Source organism: Metschnikowia bicuspidata, assembly GCF_001664035.1.
Source record: "Metschnikowia bicuspidata var. bicuspidata NRRL YB-4993 chromosome Unknown METBIscaffold_5, whole genome shotgun sequence".
Taxonomy (NCBI): Eukaryota; Fungi; Ascomycota; class Pichiomycetes; order Serinales; family Metschnikowiaceae; genus Metschnikowia; species Metschnikowia bicuspidata.
In genome coordinates this window covers 348,708-369,929 of record NW_017387735.1, presented here as the reverse complement: position 1 = coordinate 369,929, position 21,222 = coordinate 348,708, and the positions used below count along the sequence as shown (strand labels likewise).

The 21,222-nt window shown below is 44.0% G+C and overlaps 10 protein-coding genes across 10 annotated transcripts; 5 read left to right on the top strand and 5 right to left on the bottom strand.

The window, feature by feature from the left end:
* Positions 1–121: 121 nt before the first annotated feature.
* METBIDRAFT_32906 (uncharacterized protein) lies at positions 122–1,241 on the bottom strand. Its single transcript, XM_018856158.1, has one exon. It carries the CDS (start codon positions 808–810, stop codon positions 283–285), a length of 528 nt encoding a protein of 175 aa, XP_018710383.1. The 5' UTR covers positions 811–1,241; the 3' UTR covers positions 122–282.
* Positions 1,076–3,280, bottom strand: METBIDRAFT_12893 (uncharacterized protein; the record flags this gene model as incomplete). The annotated part of the gene is made up of 1 exon (XM_018854276.1): positions 1,076–3,280. One exon carries the CDS (start codon positions 3,278–3,280, stop codon positions 1,076–1,078), a length of 2,205 nt encoding a protein of 734 aa, XP_018710382.1.
* Positions 3,281–4,311: 1,031 nt separating this feature from the next.
* SKI8 (SKI complex subunit WD repeat protein) lies at positions 4,312–6,010 on the top strand. The gene has a single exon (XM_018856157.1). The coding sequence runs from the start codon at positions 4,463–4,465 to the stop codon at positions 5,624–5,626; it is 1,164 nt and encodes a 387-aa protein (XP_018710381.1). The 5' UTR covers positions 4,312–4,462; the 3' UTR covers positions 5,627–6,010.
* Positions 6,011–6,115: 105 nt separating this feature from the next.
* On the top strand, positions 6,116–8,531 carry METBIDRAFT_208792 (uncharacterized protein). The gene has a single exon (XM_018855019.1). It carries the CDS (start codon positions 6,202–6,204, stop codon positions 8,416–8,418), a length of 2,217 nt encoding a protein of 738 aa, XP_018710380.1. The 5' UTR covers positions 6,116–6,201; the 3' UTR covers positions 8,419–8,531.
* Positions 8,532–8,752: 221 nt separating this feature from the next.
* On the top strand, positions 8,753–11,554 carry NAM2 (leucine--tRNA ligase; the record flags this gene model as incomplete). Its single annotated transcript, XM_018857915.1, has 1 exon — positions 8,753–11,554. One exon carries the CDS (start codon positions 8,753–8,755, stop codon positions 11,552–11,554), a length of 2,802 nt encoding a protein of 933 aa, XP_018710379.1.
* A 299-nt stretch (positions 11,555–11,853) lies between these two features.
* METBIDRAFT_45474 (uncharacterized protein) lies at positions 11,854–13,512 on the top strand (the record flags this gene model as incomplete). The annotated part of the gene is made up of 1 exon (XM_018857920.1): positions 11,854–13,512. The coding sequence occupies one exon, from the start codon at positions 11,854–11,856 to the stop codon at positions 13,510–13,512; it is 1,659 nt and encodes a 552-aa protein (XP_018710378.1).
* A 415-nt stretch (positions 13,513–13,927) lies between these two features.
* Positions 13,928–14,242, top strand: METBIDRAFT_12889 (uncharacterized protein; the record flags this gene model as incomplete). The annotated part of the gene is made up of 1 exon (XM_018854275.1): positions 13,928–14,242. The coding sequence occupies one exon, from the start codon at positions 13,928–13,930 to the stop codon at positions 14,240–14,242; it is 315 nt and encodes a 104-aa protein (XP_018710377.1).
* Positions 14,243–14,315: 73 nt separating this feature from the next.
* Positions 14,316–16,478, bottom strand: METBIDRAFT_79194 (putative ferric-chelate reductase; the record flags this gene model as incomplete). Its single annotated transcript, XM_018859017.1, has 1 exon — positions 14,316–16,478. One exon carries the CDS (start codon positions 16,476–16,478, stop codon positions 14,316–14,318), a length of 2,163 nt encoding a protein of 720 aa, XP_018710376.1.
* Positions 16,479–16,833: 355 nt separating this feature from the next.
* METBIDRAFT_32901 (TRAMP complex RNA-binding subunit) lies at positions 16,834–18,493 on the bottom strand. Its single transcript, XM_018856156.1, has one exon. It carries the CDS (start codon positions 18,327–18,329, stop codon positions 17,169–17,171), a length of 1,161 nt encoding a protein of 386 aa, XP_018710375.1. The 5' UTR covers positions 18,330–18,493; the 3' UTR covers positions 16,834–17,168.
* A 400-nt stretch (positions 18,494–18,893) lies between these two features.
* On the bottom strand, positions 18,894–20,009 carry TVP18 (Tvp18p). The gene has a single exon (XM_018856155.1). The coding sequence runs from the start codon at positions 19,731–19,733 to the stop codon at positions 19,215–19,217; it is 519 nt and encodes a 172-aa protein (XP_018710374.1). The 5' UTR covers positions 19,734–20,009; the 3' UTR covers positions 18,894–19,214.
* Positions 20,010–21,222: the final 1,213 nt, after the last annotated feature.

Genomic DNA, 21,222 nt, shown 5'->3' with positions numbered 1-21,222 from the left:
AATAGTCACGTGACTGATACTCAGTCGGCTTGACCGTGTTAACGGACAGTGAATGTACGCCTTTTAAGGATTGAAAGGGGTGGTCTCTGCAGGAAACGATTTTTATGAAATGAAATATATTTGCTAGTATGTATTAATTTGAGTTGGGCGGTCAGACTGGATTTGATTCATCTCCCTGGATGACATCTCTGTTGATCGAGCAAGAAAACACATTCTTTCTCTTTCCCCCTTCTACCCCTATAATCAGTAAGTTTGGGATTTAAGTGAATGCTGGAAAAGATATTATCGGTATGAGCAGCTAACCTCTGTGGTGGAAGGTCCGGGACACATTTCCTTTAAGAAGCTGATTGACTGCGGAACCAGTTTCCGTGTCCCAGACTCAGGATGAACAACAGGTGCAAAGTCAGGATTCTGAAGCCAACGAAGTCTTATTTTTTTTAAAAGGCTTCGGTTTTCGCTCGTGTCAGCTAAAGACTGCGCCGTGAGCTTGTCTTCTTGGACAGCGGGATAATTTTCTCTAAATCCATTGATTGCAGATTTACTAGCACACTTTCTTTTCGGACTATCGTTGTTGCTGGTTGTGGCAATAATGCGGTAGCCCCCACTTTCATTGCTTCTCTGGAATTGGGCTGGGTCAATTGGTGCACCTGGCTTATCTATACCATCGTCAGTGAAGTCTTTGCGAAAGAATCTGCGGGATCTTCGACGAAATACCTCGTTTGGAAATTTGAAACGATACAGGAAAAAGTGCCTGAGCTTTTCTCTCTTGGAGAGCTGTGCGCTATGTGCCTTTGCTGTTTCTGTCCCCATCTGTTTACCCCACCACGCAAAAAACCATGGTGGGTGCAAATTCGGCCCTCGCGTATATTCCATCACAACAGGGAGCGGTAGATATTTGGAAATTTTTGTGCTGATATTTGACAGCAAGAACTTGGATTTTTCTACTGTTGCTTTCTGAATTGTTATATGTGTTTTAAATGTGTTTTGTAATGAATAGTACTGGTGGATAGAGGTAAGAAACAAATGACCAAAGCAGTTTTTTCTAGCTGCACCGCGTTTGTGTGCGATCTTTCGCCTAGCTATTTCGAGAAAGCGACTTGAATTTTTTTGGAGAGGAGTGACCACGAATTCCTGAGACACGGGGACCACGGTCCAGAATTTTCGTCGCAATTTTTGTAAAAGAGTCTAAGACTTGCTGTTGGTACTTGAGCCTGTCTTTGATCTCAGTCTCTAGCATTTGTTCGTTTTTGCTGTGCTGAAGCAAAAGTTCACGCTGCGAGTTTAAAACGAAATTGCTCAAGACCGTGACAAGACATTTTCTTTGCTGACTCAACACCTCATTCTGCGAAAACTCGTCGTACAAATTTTGAAACTGTTCAGTACAGTCTCTGTGTAAAATTGGGGCAAGAATATCAAAACTTCCCTTGATGAGGGTGGTCAAACCCTCCACTGCGATTTTGTTGGAGGTTGTGACTTCTTCCAAATGTTTTGAACTCTCCAAGTGCTTTGTCATCAAGTTCGCGATTCCTTTCTGGATATTGGTGATGATATCAGATTCAAGGTCTAGCTCGAGGTTTGGTGATGGAAATTTGGGTTCGATATGTGATGATTTTCTCTCCTGGGTGCCACTGTGCGACGAAGAAAGCCTCTGATTGTTTGTTTGACTAAAACGCAAGCATTCGAGGTTTTCCAATATTTTGACAACCTGTGACTTCTTCTCTTCGTATCTCAAACCCACCTCGTTTATCATCAATGAAGCTTCATTGAGTTGTTGGTCCTTGATCGCCTTTTGAGTTTTGAGAGCCGCATCTTTTTCTTGAATCACGAGCAAATTCTCTTTGACTTCCTGCTCCAAAGCTTTGACTCGACTTTGCTCTCTGGTGTACTCCTCGTGTAAGACTGCCTTTTCGGCCTCTTGGAAAGCTTGCAAATCCAAGGCTGCTTTCTTCGCTTGACGCAATTGTTCTTCTAACTCACTCTTTTCTTTTTCACTCGACTCGTCTGTGGTTTGCAAGCTTTGGACATTTTTCAACTCTTCTTGTAAATTTGACACTTGAATTCTGCTTTCACGAAGCTGTTCCTCAATTTCAGCTTTAAGTTTTGTGTTGGATACGTATATGGTCGCTTCGATCGCCTTGTCTTTCTCAATTTCTTCAATTTTCGCCGTAAGGCTTTTGATTTGATCCATTTTGTCTTGGACTGACTCCTGGGACTGTTTGAGTGTTTTGGACAAAGTCTTTGTTTGATTTGCAAGAATGGTCCTTACCTCAAGCTCTTGTGTAGTCTGTTGCAAAATATATCTGAGTTTTCTTACTTCGCTGTTGGATTGTTCAAGTTGATCCCGGCAGCCACTGAGAGAGTCACCAATATCTGCAACTCCACACCGAATCTCGGATTTGAGCTGCTGGGGGTCACATGCTGCTTCTTCTTTTGCCTTGATGTCTCTTAAGCCACACAACTGCTCGTAAATTTCATAGAGATAACCGTCCTTTCTACCCTTTTCGCTTACCAGATCAACGTCAGTGGAATCGGAGTTGTCAAAGCCGCCAAAAGTGCTTTGAGCCTTGCCCAATTGTCTTTCGGCAGTAGAGTCTTCAAAGACGCTCTGTAGATATTTGCCAGCTATATCTATTCCATCTTTAAATTTCGTGTTCACATCAGCAACATTGGTTTTCTGGCTAATTTTCTGGTCTCCAACAGAGGTTTTGAAGTTCACTGTATTGTCTTTTACCGCATACGTCTTGGCAACGTTTTGAGTTTTGAGCTCGTCACTATCTCTCTCTTTGGTTTCAAGACTCTCCTCATCTTCACTATCTTCACTCTCTTCACTTTCACTCTCAGCTGCTGGCTCATTTTGCTTTCGTTTACGAAATTCCTCGAATGCTGATTCCATTTCATCAATATCCTTGCCAAAGTGAGGTTTGAATTCGTGATAAGTAGTCAAGTTGTCCGCAAAGTGCACAGACTTGCTCCTGGGTAACCCGAGTGTTGTCTGTACTGAGTTGTCGAGCTTGGACTTGAAAGAGAAACTATTAGATCTTTTCAAGTTCAGCTTGATATCAAAGGGATCTAAAGTCCGAAAGTATGACAGCTGGTTCTCGCGCGATGCTGGCTTAAGCCTCAGTGGTCTGCGAAGGAAAAATCGTCTTTCAGGGTTTGGGATCTCTCCAGGAGTGATGATCTCAGACTCCTCAGAAACAGAAGACTCGCTAACCAGACAGGCTTTCGGGGTTTCACCAGGCTTCCCCACAGTAGTGGAATGAAATATCTTTCTGAACATCGGCAAAAGCTGTCGGGCTATTTGTGGAATGGAGATAAGTATTGCTGCGAAAACGAGGTGCCATATCTGGGTCCACTTTTCGCAGCAATTGGTTTTCTCACAAAAGCATGGTGCTAGAATTGGGACCGCACATATCAGACCTAAGTTTTGCAATTAGTTGGTGGAAAGGTTTTGATCTTGTGTGATGTCACTGCTAGTGGAAGTATGCTAGCTAGAGATAGAATCCGGTCGTTCTTGTCAAGATCTGCAGCTTGATGTGCGAGACAATTCAGCATATCCAGAGTCAAATAAAATTTTATGGGTATTGATCAGTATACTCGCGGTTCCACCTGGAAGAAATATATTGTTGCAGGAATAATAACTCCATTGATTGCTTAAATCGGGCCTTGTTTTGGCGTCGTGCTGTGTTCGAAGCATGATTACGCATGCGGTCAGTCATTCTACACATCACCCATGACAAAACCGCGTGTTTCATTACCCCGTCTCTCCAACTGTTTTATCAAAAACCTACTATATAGAGCAGAGTTGTCAATTTCCAAGCATTCAAAAAAGTGCTACGAACATTTTAAGTATTCCAACAGTATTGATCTCTCAATTATACACGGCAGTACTATTGATCCCCTATTCGAAAGCAGTGTTATTAACATCCAAAACAACAATATCGATATCCACCATTCATTTTTCGACTAACAATACATCAAAGAAAAAAAAAACAGTAGTATGAACATCCCAATACTTGGAGTGGTGCTATCTTTTGCTATTCTAAACAATTCCATGAACATCCCACTATTCGAAGCACTAAAATCCCACTATTCAAAGTATCACTATTGATCACACTCTTGGGAGTAGCACTAGAAACCACGCTTTTTAAAATAGCACTATGAATCACACTCTTTAAAGGAGCACTATGGATCACACTATTTAAAGTAGCTCTACTCCCCAAAGGCCGGGATAATTTCGCCGTATAAAGAAAGAATTAGGGCGCCTCATCTGAGAGCCGCACCAACTAAAGGCCCAGCCGACCCATACATCTTCACACGCGCGCACCTGTCCATACGTGCCCATTGAAGCCCAGCAGCAACTAGCAGCACGTTTATTCAAAGACACCAACATCTTCGGGAAACTGCAATTGGCACATTTTGGGCATTCAACTTTACACTCCACAGCCACACCATATAAGCGATGGGAAAGCAGTACATCTCAACGGTCTCCGCCGCTCAGGCCCACAAACTGGACATTCTGGCGGTAGCCATGACCAATAAATACACCATCACTGTGTCCAGTGACGGGTACGCTGCCTTTTGGGACAACAAGCAAGATGAAGTGCACATGCCACATGACTTTGCTGTGCACAAACTCATCAATAAGATCGGGATCCATCACGTGGCTGTGTTTGAAGACGTGCCTTCGGGCCTGACCACGCGGGTCCTGTTGGTGGCATTTGCCTGTTTTGACGGGCTGATTCAGTTTTACCAGTACACAAACGACGACCTCGAAAGCTTTGTGGCCGTGGCGACAAAACTGGTCTTCAGCCACGACTTCTGGTGCCCGGGATTCTACAAGGACCCCGAGTCCACGCAGCACTTTTTCGTAGGTACAAAGGCTAACGGGACGACAGCCGTCCACGAGCTCAACATTTTTGTGGACGAGAACGAGGATGTGACCGTTGACTTGGCCACTGAAGCTGGCGTTCTCAACTCCTCCAAGAACTTCACCTCGTACCCAAACGCTTTGAGTGTGTCTCCCACTGCAGATGCGCTTTGTGCTGTCGGGTATACGTCAGGAGACGTGGTTGTGTATAGCATCAAGAACCAGAAACAGGTGTTCACGTTCCACTCTACTGACTTGCAGGTGAAGCAGGGCAAAGGATCCACGGCTGTGCCCCGCGTCTTGGCATTTTCTCCCGGAGGCTCGATTTTAGCAGTGGCCAGAGACAATCAGTCTGCTGGCTCAATCACGCTATACGATGTGAAGTACGGGGAGAACGTGGGCTCTTTGACGACCCTGACGCATTCCGCCAAGACCACCATAGGTGGGTTTGCACATGAGGGATGGATTATGGGATTGAGTTTCAATGAAGACGGCAGTCTTTTGGCGTCGTGCGGGTTCGACAAGTGTTTGCGGGTCTGGAACTTGGAGCTGCGGGAGAGGGAGGCCACGATTCTGGTCAACGTGAGCGACCTAGAAGACACCACTCACGACGAAGTTGACTCTAGTATATGCAGTGGCATTGCATTTATCAAGAAGGGTGTACGTGGGGGACCAGGCGGCGATGCCAATGAAGGTTTGTGTGTGGTCAGTTTCGACCGAGGCGTACGCTGGTACAGAGAAGCAGGTGGGATCTAAGCGCAGAGGCGTAGTTAGTGAGCATGAAAAAAATGATTGCGTAACAATCAATGCATTGAGTTTAAAGAGCGAAGAAAGCTACCTTCTTCTTGCCGACCCTCTTTTGGGACTATGGTTATTTATCACTTTAATGTGCTTGTTACAGTCCTGAGCACCAGAAAATGCTTTTGGGTCCACCTTTTCGGTAAATCCGTGCATGGAAGTATTCTCAACATGAACAAGGCTACAAGTAAGACACGAGAAAGGACACGGGCCTTAGAAGTTTTTGCTAGATTGTATTCAATACTTAGTCTGAGCACTCAGAAGAACAGACAACTAGACGAACAGACGCATGTGACGACGATGTCGCATAACCGTATACTCATGAAACAGGAAACCACGACATTCACAGACCCAATAAAGTAGACAGACTTCCGAACTAATTATGGCCAAGACTGCTTGCAACAATAAGAAAAGAAAGCGCTCCACGAAACGCCCGTATCAATCAGTCACGTGACTTGATACTGCTCAATAATGTAAACACTGGCATCTCTTCACCGATCTAAATTCATATTCAGCAGTTCATCCCGTCCTCGATGGATCTTGCAAACGACATTCGGGGATATATTGATGAATTGATCGACCCTAATGCAGATACGGCCCAAGCTCTTTTCAAGCTCGAGAACAAGGCGAATGTTGATGGGCTTCTGGCTGCGGAGCTATCAACTTTACTAGACCTCGTCTTTGAGCCCATGGTGAGCTCAATGGTGAGAAACCGGCTACTCAAAAACTGTTTGATTCCACGTGGGGACTACTTTATTTCGCCTGATGTCTTTTTGCGTGTTCTTGGGGTCATAGGTGCGCCCGAGATATACTACAAGAATGGCAAACAGCATAAACTGAAGCGATTCTCTTTACCCACACAACAAAGAATCTTGCAATGGACCATAAGTATACTACCGTTCTTCGGACTGAATGTGTACTCAGTCCCACGTCGGTCTCTTCCGATTCTCTTTGGGTTACTATCATATGAGTTTCTGCGGCCTTACATTGTGACGTTGATCATCATAGCCACAACATCAAGAGCTGATGATATTCACAAAGTTAATTGCAAAAGTGTCAAGCATAGTTTTCGAAAGTCTGCACTTCGTTCGTGGCATGCACGCTTGACATCAGACCTTCTTCAAAGGTTCCCGCTTGATCCATCCCTCAGACTCCTAGCTTTGCACATTTCTAGGTCCGAAAGCCCGCTAAACCTACACCAGATCTTCCGCTCGAATGAGATCCCGCCGCTCAAGCCATCTGAGGTGAGAATAGTTGCTGATGCTCCTCCAGTATCTCGTCTCAAAAATACACTCAATGACGAGTGCAGCCAAGAAATCTTGAGAATCCATCATGATCTCTTGCAGATATACCAACAAGTTGAGCGAAGTGCGAAAAAACGAAAAATAGATTCACAAATGACTTCCAGAACAGACCTCTTAAACCAGGTGCTGAAAGGACTGCAGGTTCCGATCAGTTCTGTTTATTCGGTGACCACGCTTATTTCCAACCTAGAAAACATTAATTTCATTAATCCCAGCTCTGTTTTTGCGAAAACACAATCACAGAACCACAAGTACAGAAATTTGTACGTGAGTCTTGTTCTTCGAACCGCTGGCCACACCAGTCACATTCACAAGAAGCTCTCAGCGGCACTTCTGCATCATGTCTTGGCGGATAATTCTACGTACCGTGACTCTGGTAATCATCTGATTGAAAATTTTGCCCGATACGACACTATGTCTTTCTTTACGAGTGAAATGGAAATGTTCATGGAGAACTCCATATGCAGAGCTAACGGAAACATGCTCTACTTGAACAAGCAGGTGTACTTCATACAATACTTCTATCTCGCAAAAACAGAAGTTACTCTACGGTCATTGAGCAGCATATTTGCATGTGTTGACAAATTGCTAGTCAGAAATGAACGCAATGTTCAAGATTCGTTTCCCGAATTTTTGTCTGGATTGACTATGCTCCTTAGTAGATGTGTGGTTACTGATGTGAGTGGTACTGATGAGATTTTAAAGTCAATTACCCAGCAGCTATGGGATTTGATAGAGAAACATCGGAGTATTCTAAATTTATCGTGCAAGCTTTCGTTCCTCATGTTTATGAATCATGCAGTTGAATTGGTAACTCAGGATTCGAGATCTTGGTCAAACCCTGCATGCCTCATCCCACCACCATCATTGATGTTTCTGCTCGTTTCATCTGTGCACCCACTCATTGTTTCAGAAGCACTCGGATTGATTGCGGCGCTAAAGAAGATCAAGCTCTCAGAAGAAGATATCCTTAAGCTGGCTTTCAAGAATACGTACGTTATGGATTCCATCAACTTTGTGTGGCGCGACATGGCGTTCAAGCACGAACAAAATACAATTAATCAGGGCATGTATTTACACCCCTATTTCCTCCAGCGCATGAATGGCCTTGATTTCTTCAGCAACTCAAACCTTATCCTGACTAAGTCTGTTGGCAGCATCGTGCAAAATCCAGCTTTTGCTTACATAAGCGCAGAACTTGTATGGAAACTCGAGGATGTGGAGCCTGGTCTCACCATGCGGCACCCCGGGCCCATTTCAGAGGCCACGGTGGAAAAAATTCAACAGGATGCCGACGTAAAGTGGCTTGGTGTAAGCTATCAAGAGCTCAAAGTAAGTCTACTCAATCATCTTGACGCAATGGGATTCCATGGCATAGCAGACTTATTATTCACGTCGCTTAAACCTCTTGTAGGTCAAAGAACAAGCACCAGGAACGCTTTGTGATAGGCAGTATATTATACTGTCTCCCCATTGGCTGCTTTCGGTGACATCTTATAGACAAACGCCATATGTTTGTGAGTGGGACATATTTGAGGTTCAGGGGAATGAAAAGAAAGAACGTTTTTGATCTCGAGCTGTGCTGTACGAAAGTTTACCGGTTGTTCCTTGGATCCTTTGTCTCGCTACAACTGAAGGTGTATCTTATATTGGGTGCAAATGTAGTGTGCATATGGGAACAAGTCGACTGATGCGATCTCGTGCTCACCAGCACATTGTATCGTGCAAGCAGAAATCTCGCGACAGCCCGTGCCCAAAAAAAGTATTTGTTTACTCAGAGATGCTTCGGATTTTACGAGGGAAGCCGCTTCAGATCCGACGCTTGGTCTCGGGATCAGGATCTTCAGTGCGAGACCAGAAACATGAGCTCGCTCTCAACAAGCTACATACCAAATGGATAAGCAAGTGGAAAGCCTCGTTCGGAAACGGGTCGCTTCATCCTGATAAGTCTTTAGATAGCAAAGAAAAACCCTTCTTTTGTCTCTCCATGTTTCCCTATCCCTCTGGAATCTTGCATCTAGGCCACCAGAGGGTGTACACTATTAGTGATGTGATCTCCAGATATAGACGGCTTCAGGGCCGGGAAGTGATTCATCCAATGGGATGGGATGCATTTGGTTTGCCTGCTGAGAATGCAGCCGTAGAAAGAGGGGTCAACCCAGCCGACTGGACGAAACAGAATATTGGGAAAATGAAACAGCAGATGGAATTGATGTTGGCCGATTTTGATTGGGATCGGGAGGTCGACACAACGTCACCCGAATACTACAAATGGACACAAAAGATCTTCACACTACTCTTTCAGAATGGCTTGGCCCACCGAAAAGGAGCAGAAATCAACTGGGACCCTGTGGACCAGACCGTGTTGGCCAACGAACAGGTAGACTCTGATGGCCGGTCTTGGAGGTCTGGGGCCCAAGTGGAAAAGCGGGTTTTAGAGCAATGGTTCATTGGGATCACAAAATACGCAGATGCGCTCAACGAAGACATGAAGTTGCTTGATCAGTGGCCTGACAAGGTCAAGGCCATGCAGAAACATTGGATCGGCAAAAGCGAGGGTGCCGAGGTCAAGTTTGCAACCAATAAAGATTCTGATATTTCTGTTTTTACTTCCAGGCCCGATACGTTATTCAGCGTGCAATTCGTGGCTTTGGCGCTTGACCACCCGCTTGTCTTAGCGGCTAAAACTGCTGACCTGCAATTGGCCGAATTCATTGCTCAGTGCTCTGAAGGCGACACTGACCCAGAGTCGAAGGCAGGCTATAAGCTCCAGGGCATTCGAGTATCTCTTCCTATAGGAGTGGATGGCAACGCCAAATCTGTTTTTGATATTCCTGTGTACGCCGCACCATACGTTCTAGGATCTTATGGTCATGGTGCGGTCATGGGCTGTCCTGCCCATGATGAGCGAGATTCTGAGTTCTGGCGCCTTCACAACCCCGAAGTACCTGCCATTCAGACCGTGGGTCCTAAAAACCAAAAAACTGCGTCTGCCAAAGACACCCTTTTCACAGGAAAAGATGGGTGTTTATATGACTCGTCGATAGTGAGAAATGGGTTGCCTTCTTTGGGAATATTTGCCGGCTTGCCTTCTTCGAAGGCTGGTAGGAAGATTGTTTCTTGCCTCGAAAAAGTGGGAAGGGGCCAAAAATCGACCCAGTTTAAGATCAGAGACTGGTTGATTAGCAGACAGAGGTATTGGGGAGCGCCTATTCCTATAATCCACTGTAACTCCTGTGGTCCCGTGCCTGTTCCTGACCAAGATTTACCTGTGCTTCTTCCGCAAGTCGAGAGCAAGCATTTCGGTAAGGGCAATCCTCTTGGAAGTATCGAGTCTTTCGTGAACACTAAATGTCCGTCTTGTGGATCTGCAGCAAAGAGGGATACAGACACAATGGATACCTTTATTGACTCGTCTTGGTACTTTTTCCGCTACACTGACCCCAAAAACAGCATGCTGATCTTTGATCACAGCAAGGCAACTAGCTCCATTCCCGTTGACTTGTATATAGGAGGAGTGGAGCATGCCATTTTGCATTTGTTGTACTCTAGATTTGTCTCCAAATTCTTGGGTGACTGCGGTCTTTGGGACGGTGCGCATTTCAGAAATGAGCCCATTCGGCGTCTTGTTACCCAAGGCATGGTACAAGGCAAGACATTCACAGATCCTCACACAGGGCGATTTTTGAAGCCAGAAGAGGTAGAGATAAGAGGTTCTCTTGGTCCAGTCATAAAGGCCTCTGGTGAAGTGCCTAATGTGACTTTTGAGAAAATGTCCAAATCCAAGTACAATGGTGTTGATCCTACTGCGCTCATTGATACATATGGAGCGGATGCTGTAAGGGCTCAGATTCTTTTCGCAGCGCCAGTATCGGATGCATTGAACTGGAACGAAGAACACATTCAAGGAATACAACGTTGGTTGAAGAAGGTGATGAACATGAAGAGCGATGTGCTTCTTCAACAGAGCAAAGAATTCAAGCCATCATTGGAATCAGATGAATTCGAGAACTTGACTATAAATGGCGAGTATCTTAAGACGGTAAGGCTCAACAAAGATGAGTTCAACTTATACAACGAAGTACATTATTATGCCAACAGAGTGGCTCAGGCAATTGAGCGCGATTTATCTTTGAATACTGTGATCTCCGACTACATGAAGTTGACCAACTATCTCCAGAAGGTATTGAAGGAAAACCAGGAGATCCTGCCAAGTCTCTTGTTGGATTCTTACAAAAAGATTTTGATTATGATAAGTCCTGTGACCCCATCTGTGGCAGAAGAATGTTGGGAAGGTCTTAGCGAAGGCATGGGCGAAAAGTGGAAATCCATTTTATGGCAAACTTACCCCACAACTAAGCCTCTTACCTCGCCATATACTGACTACAAAATTGTTGTGAACGGCAAAAAAATCGGAACAGTAAACCGAATCAAGAGCATCGACGGTCTCTCAGAAGAAAGAATATTGGAGGTTTTTAAGAGTCACGATTTGGTGCGTGCCCGGATAAACGGAAAGAAAATTAAGAAGGTCATCGCCAAGAAGGACGTGGTCAGCATCATCTGTGGGCTAGACTCCGCTTAACTGAGGGGCCGCAACGGCATTTTTGCTACGTACTGCACATATATATAGTGAGGCGCATCGAAGTTGTTTATGTGGGGGCTTGGCGTGTGGATTCCTCGCTCTAAAGGAACAAAGTCCGGAGCAACTATTTATAGATGTGATTCACTCCACATTTTACATTTGTACCATGTTTTTTTTTTTTCCCGTGGATATAAGTGCGAAGCACCCCACTAACTCAGACACATCCAAATACCTTTCATCTAGTCTTTGACTAATTCCTTACCTCTTTCATTAAGCATCGAACAACGCCAATATTTAGGATGTATGACTTGCCATACAACGTCTTGAACAAAATCGTTCATTATACAGACAGAAATGAACAAGTGGCTCTTGCACAACTAAATCTGGAACTCTACCACGTCGTTTGCTCTAAGCTCTACCAAACAATAATTGTTGTGGATGATGATCACAAAATTTCTCTGATTGGGAACCTTTCATCCACTTTGATCCGAATCTCGGATTTGGCCACATTCACAGGTTGTTTAAATACACGAAACTTTCAGTTTGTTGACAAGATCATCATCAACACGCATAGCGCTGAAGCGTCAGCCTCGCTTGTTGGATTTTTTCACAGGCTTGCACAATTGTGGAACATGACAAACCATGTGATCAGCTTCATCAATTATGACATATTGTCTCTTCGTGTTTCAGACTCATTGAACAACTACTTGGAACTGAACTCTATTCAATTCGCGGAATATGATGATGGCGACTGTATTCTAGCGCAGAAGAGTCGCAAGATTCAAAACTTACGCCATTGGTTTATGTTCCATATTCAAGACCTTCTTGTGGCCCCCGCTAGCGATAATTTGCAAAGATTGGGTCTCTACGTTGAAAGCAACAATTATCAGGGGAATGCAGATGAAGGTTATACCATTGAAAAGCCCAACTATGACAATGTGAGGCGTAATTTGTCTTCCTTGCTGGAGCTTTTCTTGCATTCAGCATTGGCGTTTGTCAAGTTTCTGGATTTAATACAGGACTTGCGTATACCCCAATTACAGTTGCGGCGGCTTTCAATCACAAGCACTCATCGTCTAAGAAATGATGCAATGCTTAATTTTCAGCAAATAATTCGCCAATTCAACCTCAATAATTTAGAGGAATTGGAACTCAAAGTAAGCTGCGCTCGCCACCATGAGTGTCAAGACCTGTGCATGGTTAGATTTTTTTCCGATTGGAAAACCTACAACATCATACATGGATACAAATCCAACGTCCGGAAACTCTCTCTTGTTCACCACAAGTCGCTCTCTGAGACTGTTCAGTTTAAAAGAATTGTGGAGGAACAGATATTCGACCTGCATTTCTCAAACATCAAGGAAATTTACTTGAATCTTTCAAATACGGTGCGCTCTCCTGGACCAAGCTTGAGCATTGATGTTAACAAGGTCATTGATAGATTGACTATGGTCCCTGAACTTGAAGCTCTTCACATTTCGAGTTACATGAGCGAGTGGATCTGGACCCCTCCACATCACTCAGAACTGCTCACATACCTCGATACCCTTGCAAACAGGTGCAAATGTCACGAGTGCCAAATGACAAGGGCCAGCTTTGTGAAGTTGGCTGAGCTAGATAAAGCGAAGAATTATAGCCATAAGTTGTCATTCGAAGATACCAGTACTCGTCCTTTCTCCCCGGACTCTTCGATAGACTTCATGCGCGTTGAAAATTATAAGTTTTTACAATACGTTTGCGGGATTATCAGGCTGCAAGAGTTAATTATGGAAAGAAATATCACGAGCTCCGGAACTATGTTGGACATGGAGTACATGCCAGAATCCCAAACTTGCGAAATCGAACCTTTCAAAACCCTCATACAGCATTCGTGTCTCAATGAGATTCACGAGCTCATGACAAGCCGTGCTTGCCAGCTACGGAAAGTGAACTTTGGTGGGATCATTTTTTGCAAGTAGTATGCTTACACTTGAAACCATGTTCTGGTTCTGCTGAAGAGACACGAAATGGTACTCCAATTATAGCCTCTCCTGGCCTTATCTGCGCCTTTTCTCAAGAGGGTCATTAATAGCTTACACAAACAAAATTAATAGAATAAACCAATTTGAGCTTCAAATGACACTCCACTTCATTAATGGCAACATTATTTGCTCGTCGGCTTGACGTGATCGCTAAATTGCTCACATCCCGAAAGCCGGCCGCGGTCATGCATTTAAGCCGCACAATCGGCCCCGATCTTGATGTTACAACCCGGGCTATCAGCGGGCATACCCTCTGTCATCTTCTTATAGAGTTGATTCTCAGCTGTACTACTAATCTGCCACACAAGACACAGTGAAATAGGTGTGCTATCTTTTAGGTATATCAAAAATCATGCCAATCGCTCAAATGTCTCCCGAACGTATTGAGCAAATCAACAGCCAATTGTTGACTGCGGGGGCAGTTGGGTTTCTCAAGGGCACGATTGTTGCACTTGTGAGTGGGTCGTATTTTAGCTATAAGTACAATTTTGGCCATAACAAAAGATTTTTCTTGCCCCAGTGTAAGGTCGGGTACTTCATCGCTTGGGGAATAGTGGGTATCACTTTTGCTGTGGAAAACGCCAAGATCAGCGTGACTAAGGACTTGGCGGAGGAGGAGAACATACAGAGACAACTTTACTGTAAACAAGAGTTGGGCGGAAACTAGGCTGCGGGTATAAATTTCATACATTTTGTGCGTTATAGGTGGATGGTAATTTGAAACAAGTCCGGAGATGCTCTTAAACGTAGAATGCCTCTTCATGATACTTGAGGCCGTTTTCGTTAGCCCAAAGCTTTGTTTTCTTCACCAACGACTTGGGGCCAGCTGAAATGACCCAAACTTTTCCCAAGTCGGGTAGTTTCTTGTCGCCCTCCATCACATGCTGGCGGCCTGGAAGATCTTTACAGCATAGGAGATTGTGTGATTCGTCCATCACTGGCCCCGAGCACTGAGTGAATATGTCACTCTCGTTAACACACCAGTTGTAGTACCGGTAATTCAATAATGGTCTCCCCTTGTATATATGGCAGTCCAAGTGAAGTTTCTTGATTGTTTGCAAGTAATTCTTATGACACTCGTCCTCGCCATCCAATTGCGGCACGAATTGGTCATTGATGGAATGAGACTTGCTGGTTCTTCGAGATGTAATAGAGTGGGTTTCCTCCCCAGGAAAATAAGATATGCCTCGCTCGTCGTTTACACCGAGCAAAGCATCAGTCTCATCAATTCCCGCATGAATATGAGGGACGACATGCTGTGTTTCTTGCGGACACTCTTCTTCAATATCATTTTCGGCCTCATTCGTGAAATCGACATCAACATTTTCGCTCTCCTGGTTTCCTATATTTTCTTCTTCATCTAAAAGTGTAAACTCGTTGGCTTCTAAATCAGATGAAGTGACACGCACAGAATGAGGAAATGTGCCATAACTTGAGGCGTTGCGTAATTGGGAGCTGTCAAAGCCGTCGCGGATTGATGTGTTTCCCGTCACAAATATCTCAAAGTCATCCCCGTGTATCATTCCTTCAAAAAACCGAAGCACGGCAATATCCCTGAAATCTCGAATGACCCAAACAACTTTCACTGGAATTCCGTGGTAGTTAGCGACTCTAACCAACGGGATCGCGAACGAAATAGCGGAGCCTCCAATGACAATCAAGATTTTCCTGGCATTAACACTCAACTTAGAAATGGAAAAGTTAGCATCAGGAGTGTTTCTAGATCTTATCAAGAGAAGCTTGGGGTCAAAACTTCCATAAATCAAGTACCGGCCCCGGTTTCTCCAAAGAAATGAGCTTTTCCGCACCACGAGTCGCTGGTATCGATCCAGTGGTAAGGATACAAGTGTATACGGATGGTAGTTTGGTATCAATTGCTTTCCCAAACGAACAATCGGATTTGGGTGGTAATTCGTAATCCGCACGTGAGCACCAGGGTTGACAGCCCTGGTGTGAATGAGAGTATTCGGAATGTCTATGCAAGCTAAGTTGGGAGAAACATCGTTGACCTTTATGTCGAGCTCGGAAGACACTCTTGTCATTGAAATTCTGCGACACGCCTGGTAGATCAAAAGCATCACATTCAACATGTTGGCGATGGATGTATTAATGGGACGGACATGAAATGGGATACTGAGAACAATGACCCAACTCCAGAAATAATGGTTGAAGAAAAAGAGCTTGTACGATCGGTCACGTACACGCAGAAGCGACGTCCATATAATCATGATGAATCCAAACATTGCGGCCCATCCAAAAAGGTTCTCCTTTTTATATACCTTATCCCATGTGCTATTCACCAGGAAATACCCTAGGTATATGATAGTGTGGAGAGCTGCAAGCAAAATCACTGCCCGTGAAAGCCACTTATGGATGGGAAGAAGCGACAAATATAACGTATGAGGAAGTGGCGAAGGCCGCATGGTTAAAAAAAACACTGTCGGTAGCGACTGGGCACAAAGCCTACCCAATCGCTTACCGACAAAAATCAAGTCCCCTCCGTTGATCTCGATCAAAGTTAGCGTGGAGAATACCGAGGACCAGAGTAGAATTTGTACTAGCGGGCTTGAGTTCAAGTATATGGAGTGTGCACATTTGGACGCTAGATCACAGAGTCTTCCTGTAAGAGAAGCACGCGGGCTATTTTGGCGAGTTTCTGGAGGCGATACACGTTCTAATGCCTTGTTTATTGTTCTTAGAATGTGAATTTTGTTGAAAAACCAGTATCCCTTCGCCCGAAGGTAGTTCTGAAGCGGTAATGCCGCCAAGAATATCACCATGAAGCACGCAAGGACAACCCCGTACTTAACCGTAACATGCTGGCGTAGTTGTGCATATTCCCTAGACTTGGAGTGTTTGTCTGGGTAGTAGAAAAAGTTCTCGAGATAACTGATTTGGTCCATTATATGTTCAGTGCGAGGCACAAACCAGATCTAAGTATGTGAAGGGTTTTTTAAAAATATTCTCCCTGTTTATCTGCTGCTTTGCATCGACGTATCTCTGGACCAACTTTGGAAAAGTAAAAGAGGATATCGGGAATGGATAAGAATGAGACTGTTAAACAGGTGATACTGACTAAGCCAATTCCGACAAAGCCGTGCATGCACGCATGACATCGCATGCAAAGTTCGTTTCAATACGAGGCTCTGCTTTTTGCGCAGTCCTCATAGGCCCGCGAGATCCCCTTCTTGTCTATTTGATCTAGTCATTTTTTGGACCACTATTTCGTTCCCCATGAATTTTCAGACCCATGTCGTGACCTTTCATTCATAGAAATATTGATTTACTAGAAAAACAATTGAGAGAATCAACCAGAGACAAGTTTTCGAAGTTGCTTTACTTGCTTCGGCCAACAACCGTGCGTGTTTTTTGCCACCCACTTATCTATTCAATCAGTGGTCAGCAGTGCCGAGCATGGTCACTTCAATATAAGCCAGGATAATAACCGAGATCAAAAACAAAAAAAATGATACATCAGCACATAACAGGAAATACCACACCTTAAATTATACAAAATTATGTTGAGCCACATTTTTATTGACACGAAGAGCTCTCTATTATGCACCCTTTAAGCACCTTTCCTTGCTTCCCGATTAATACAATTGTTGCATGGACCCTTTGGTCAGTTTCTTGTTGCGAGGGATCACTCCGCTCCTGTTTGGTTTTGCAGAACCTGACTTCTTCAGCTTGCTTGGAAGCACGCCAGTTCTTGACGCCTGAAGCGATTTGCCCGACGCCTGAGACTTCTTTCCACTTGTCTTCGATGCCAAAAATCCGGACCTCGACGGCTCGTAGTTTCTGGATGAAGCAGACTCAGTGCTTTGATATGAACGCTTCTTGCTATTGGTGTTGTAGCTGTTGTTGTAGCTGCTGCTCCCGAAACTGTTGTTGTGACCATTGTCCCCGTAATTTCTATTGCTGTAGTTATTGTTGCCATGACTGCTATTCCCGTAGCTGTGGAAATTTATGCCATTCCCACTGTTACTTGAAAAGTTTCTTGACGAAGGCTCAGGAAAGCTCTTGGTTTTCTTGCCAAAACACTTGTTGAAATACCGGTCTCTGAGCTCCTTTGGAAGGTTGTTTCCACTGAATGCACTGCCACTACTGTTTGGTATTCTCGATGTGCGGGGTTCAGGGCATTCGTCACCAAAATGCATGTCGTCTCCGCAATTATAGCAGTAAGTAGGGGGGAGCTGCGTATTGGGCTTTATGGCTTTTGTGAGATAGGACCGCCATATACTGGGACAGTTGTCATTGCTGTGGCTGTACAAGTCACATGTTTCACAATACTGCTGTTTTCTTGTCTTGCTCGTACATGTAGCCCATGTATGCCCGCGATCCCCGCATCGAGAACAAACTATCGTAGTGGGACAATGCGTTTCGTAATGGTCTCCCACTACACCGCACTTATGGCAAATGACGGTTTTACATTTCGCACGAACGTGCCCTCTTTCATGGCAGTTGTCGCAAATTCGCCCGAGTTCTTGCTGAGCGTTAATGGATTCGCCTGTTGATGGGTCTGTGACTCCAAAGTACCGACCTGCGCCTCTGAGTTCGATGAGCTCATCGGCGTTATCGTTGACCTGCTCAAAAGAGAGGGAGGTCAACGCATCTTCCTTTTGTGGGGCCAGCTTTTTTACTGGTTTTTCAGTCTTAGGAGCCTGTGCCAAGGACACGGTGGGCTTTTCTTTCCACCTCATCTTTTCCTCAAGATGCGTAGGCTCAGTGTCTTCTGCAAAAGATATTAGGCCCATCTCAAAATGCTTGAGAGGAAGTATTTCTCAGTCTTCTTGTTATACGTCGGGAATAGTTCTCGAGTGTATGAAATGATGTCAGTATTAGAAGGAACTTTCGTGTTTTCTCTGGCGCCTTAATGATGGAAAAATAATCGAAGCACGTCTATCACAAAATCTTCGTGCACTTCAAGCGCTTTTTTTTTATCTCAACATGTAATTTTTAGGACTGTGGCATGTGCAGTCGCGTCGCTTTGAGTCTGGAGGAGTCGTTGGAGATACACGTATATGTTACTTTTTTAGAAATATTAGCTCAGAAATTTACAAAATAATTTCAAAGAGAAATTCCCACATACTAAGATAGTACAAAGATTAAAGTCACTCGACCAGAAAAGCTCCATTGCTATTTCAAAGTGACTTATTGACGAAAACAGTGGGGGTTTCTGTATGAGCAGGACTGTCGTTCCCTTCTCCAAACATAAAAGATGGGAGAAGTCCATAACTTTAAGGATATTGATTGCATTTTCCGATCTGATAATCCTGTGTTCAGATTGGGATAGTACAGACACATATAGCTTGTGAGTCATCCTGTCTACTGATGGACTTGCCGATTGTTCTACAAAGTGGGTTGTCAATTTGGGGCGGGCAAGCTTTACTATTTGATTACGTAAAAGCCAATGCAACACTCCACAATTATTTTTTTTCGAAACAGCGACATTAAAATCAATTCAGTGTATACATTTGCAAGAGCAAGAAATCCCCGGTGTCTCATTGTGATGTTAAGCGATAGAACTCTTCAGGAATGGATTCATCAATCTCCAAACTTCCCCTGGCCATTGTTCGAACGTAATTTGGTTAAACGCAATTTGATCTAAATTACTTTCATTCATCAGAAATAAGGTGTGACTACAACACATTTCTAACCACGTGAGCTGCGGCCTGGCTTTCCAAATCTGGGTTCTCACCAGCCACGTTGAAACTAGTCTTTATGTAATCCTGATGTTTTAAGGCAGCAAAAAGGTAGCAAAGACTCGAAAGAAGGAAAAAGACAGCAATAACAAGTAAGGAGGTGGACATGAGAACCAAGCTCAACCATTGTATCACGCTCATCAACAAGTAGAATCCACAGCGTGGCCAGTTATCGTCGAAGTTACGCACAAAGTTGGTGAATGTGTCTGTCAAGGGACAAATTTTTAACAAGAATGGTACTTCAACAAAAAGCACAATGATACCCTGAATGATAGCGAGCACGGAAAAGATGATAACCAAGTTGAAGTGGAATATGTTGGCGACACCAAGAGCCAAACATAAGATTATCGTGAACAAGGAAATCCACTGCCCGTAAAGAGAGAAGTTTTTCTTCTTGAAATCTGCCGAGAGGCCGCCGAAAACGTTTGAAGAAAGTTTCAGAAAATTGAGTGCCATTGTGATCTCTTGTGTCTTTGAAAGGTCTGTCAATTTTTATGTTTGTAGTTGGAGACTTTCTTAACTAGGTCACGATATTGTGGTCCTTGCGCCACGTGCAGGAGATACTCGGGCTATACGGACAATCTTTGAATCTTCATTATGCGTTCTCAGACCAAAACTCCTGAATTGATTGATATGAGATGGATACAATACTGCTGCGATTGGACATTTAACTTTGATGCTTATTACGAACAGTTGAAAGGTATGTGCTGGGTGGAATAATGCTTCCCAATTCGCCTTAGCATTAGTGCGCACAGGCCGAAGGGCATGTCCATAATGTGCGACCCAGACGTGGGTTTTTAAATTGTGAGATTTAAATTGCGCTTGGGGAAAATTTTGCCAGTTTCGAGCAATGTCTGGACGAACTACCAACGCAGAAATAGAAACAGTTGAATCACAATGCCTTTCTTGAGTCAGTGTTTCGAATTAACTCGAATAGAAGCACCAAGAGAATAAGCTGCACTATGAGATTCTATGAAATGTCACTTTTTGAGGAGTTGTATTTAAGTGTGCGTCTAATGAATTTGCTCACACTCGAAATCTTGTGCATTTTATCAACTATCCGCGTCTATGAAACCCTATCAGGGACAGATCAAGAAAAATTGATCTTCAGATCACTTAAAGTTTTAGCTGAAGTATACAAAAAGAGTAAAATTTAGATCTGGAGAACTCTTCAAACAAAAGTTCAAAACTTGAAGATCCCTTTTGCTTTTGCATTGAGGGAAACGGACTACATTTCTTGCCTTGTTATTGCCCTGACCGTATGGCGACTAAAAATGTAATTGTACACATGTGAATTTATTCTGACATAATTTGCCCATTTGGAACAGGGCCAACTCATATGTCGCGTATGTTACGTTTCTTGCATACGCGGCATCTTTTGCAAAACTCCGTTCTAATGGTAGGGAAGGGTGTTGATTGCCGCGGCCAAAATACGCAAGGGCAACTGCTGAGCACTAGTATGAAACCCCGGTTTTAGCAGTCGTAACCATGTCATCAAATGAAGCCGAGTATAGAAAGATCGAGTCAATTCACTCAAACAAAGTATCTAGCTTTTCAAGCGAGCTCTCTTGAAACTAAAAATTGGCTGCCTCACGATCTTCGAATATAACTATCTCGAGTCAAAGCAAGGACAACTGGTTGACTGCTACTACCAAGACTGGATAGTAATCCTCATGTGTGATTGCCTAGAGTTTGAGTGATGACCTTTGTCCCTTACTTTATAGGTTTACAGCTCTTCTGATCAATTAATGCTTCACATGATGAGAGAAAACAGATAATGTTACGGGATTGTAGCTAAGAAACACCACACACCCGATACAACCTATCAATATTGTCAATCTTTGGAGGTGGGCTCTAATGCTATTTGAAACCCTAGGCTCCTTATATCAATGATACACATGGTTTTTTGTTTCATCTGATAAGTCCATCCAGTGCGTGTTATAAA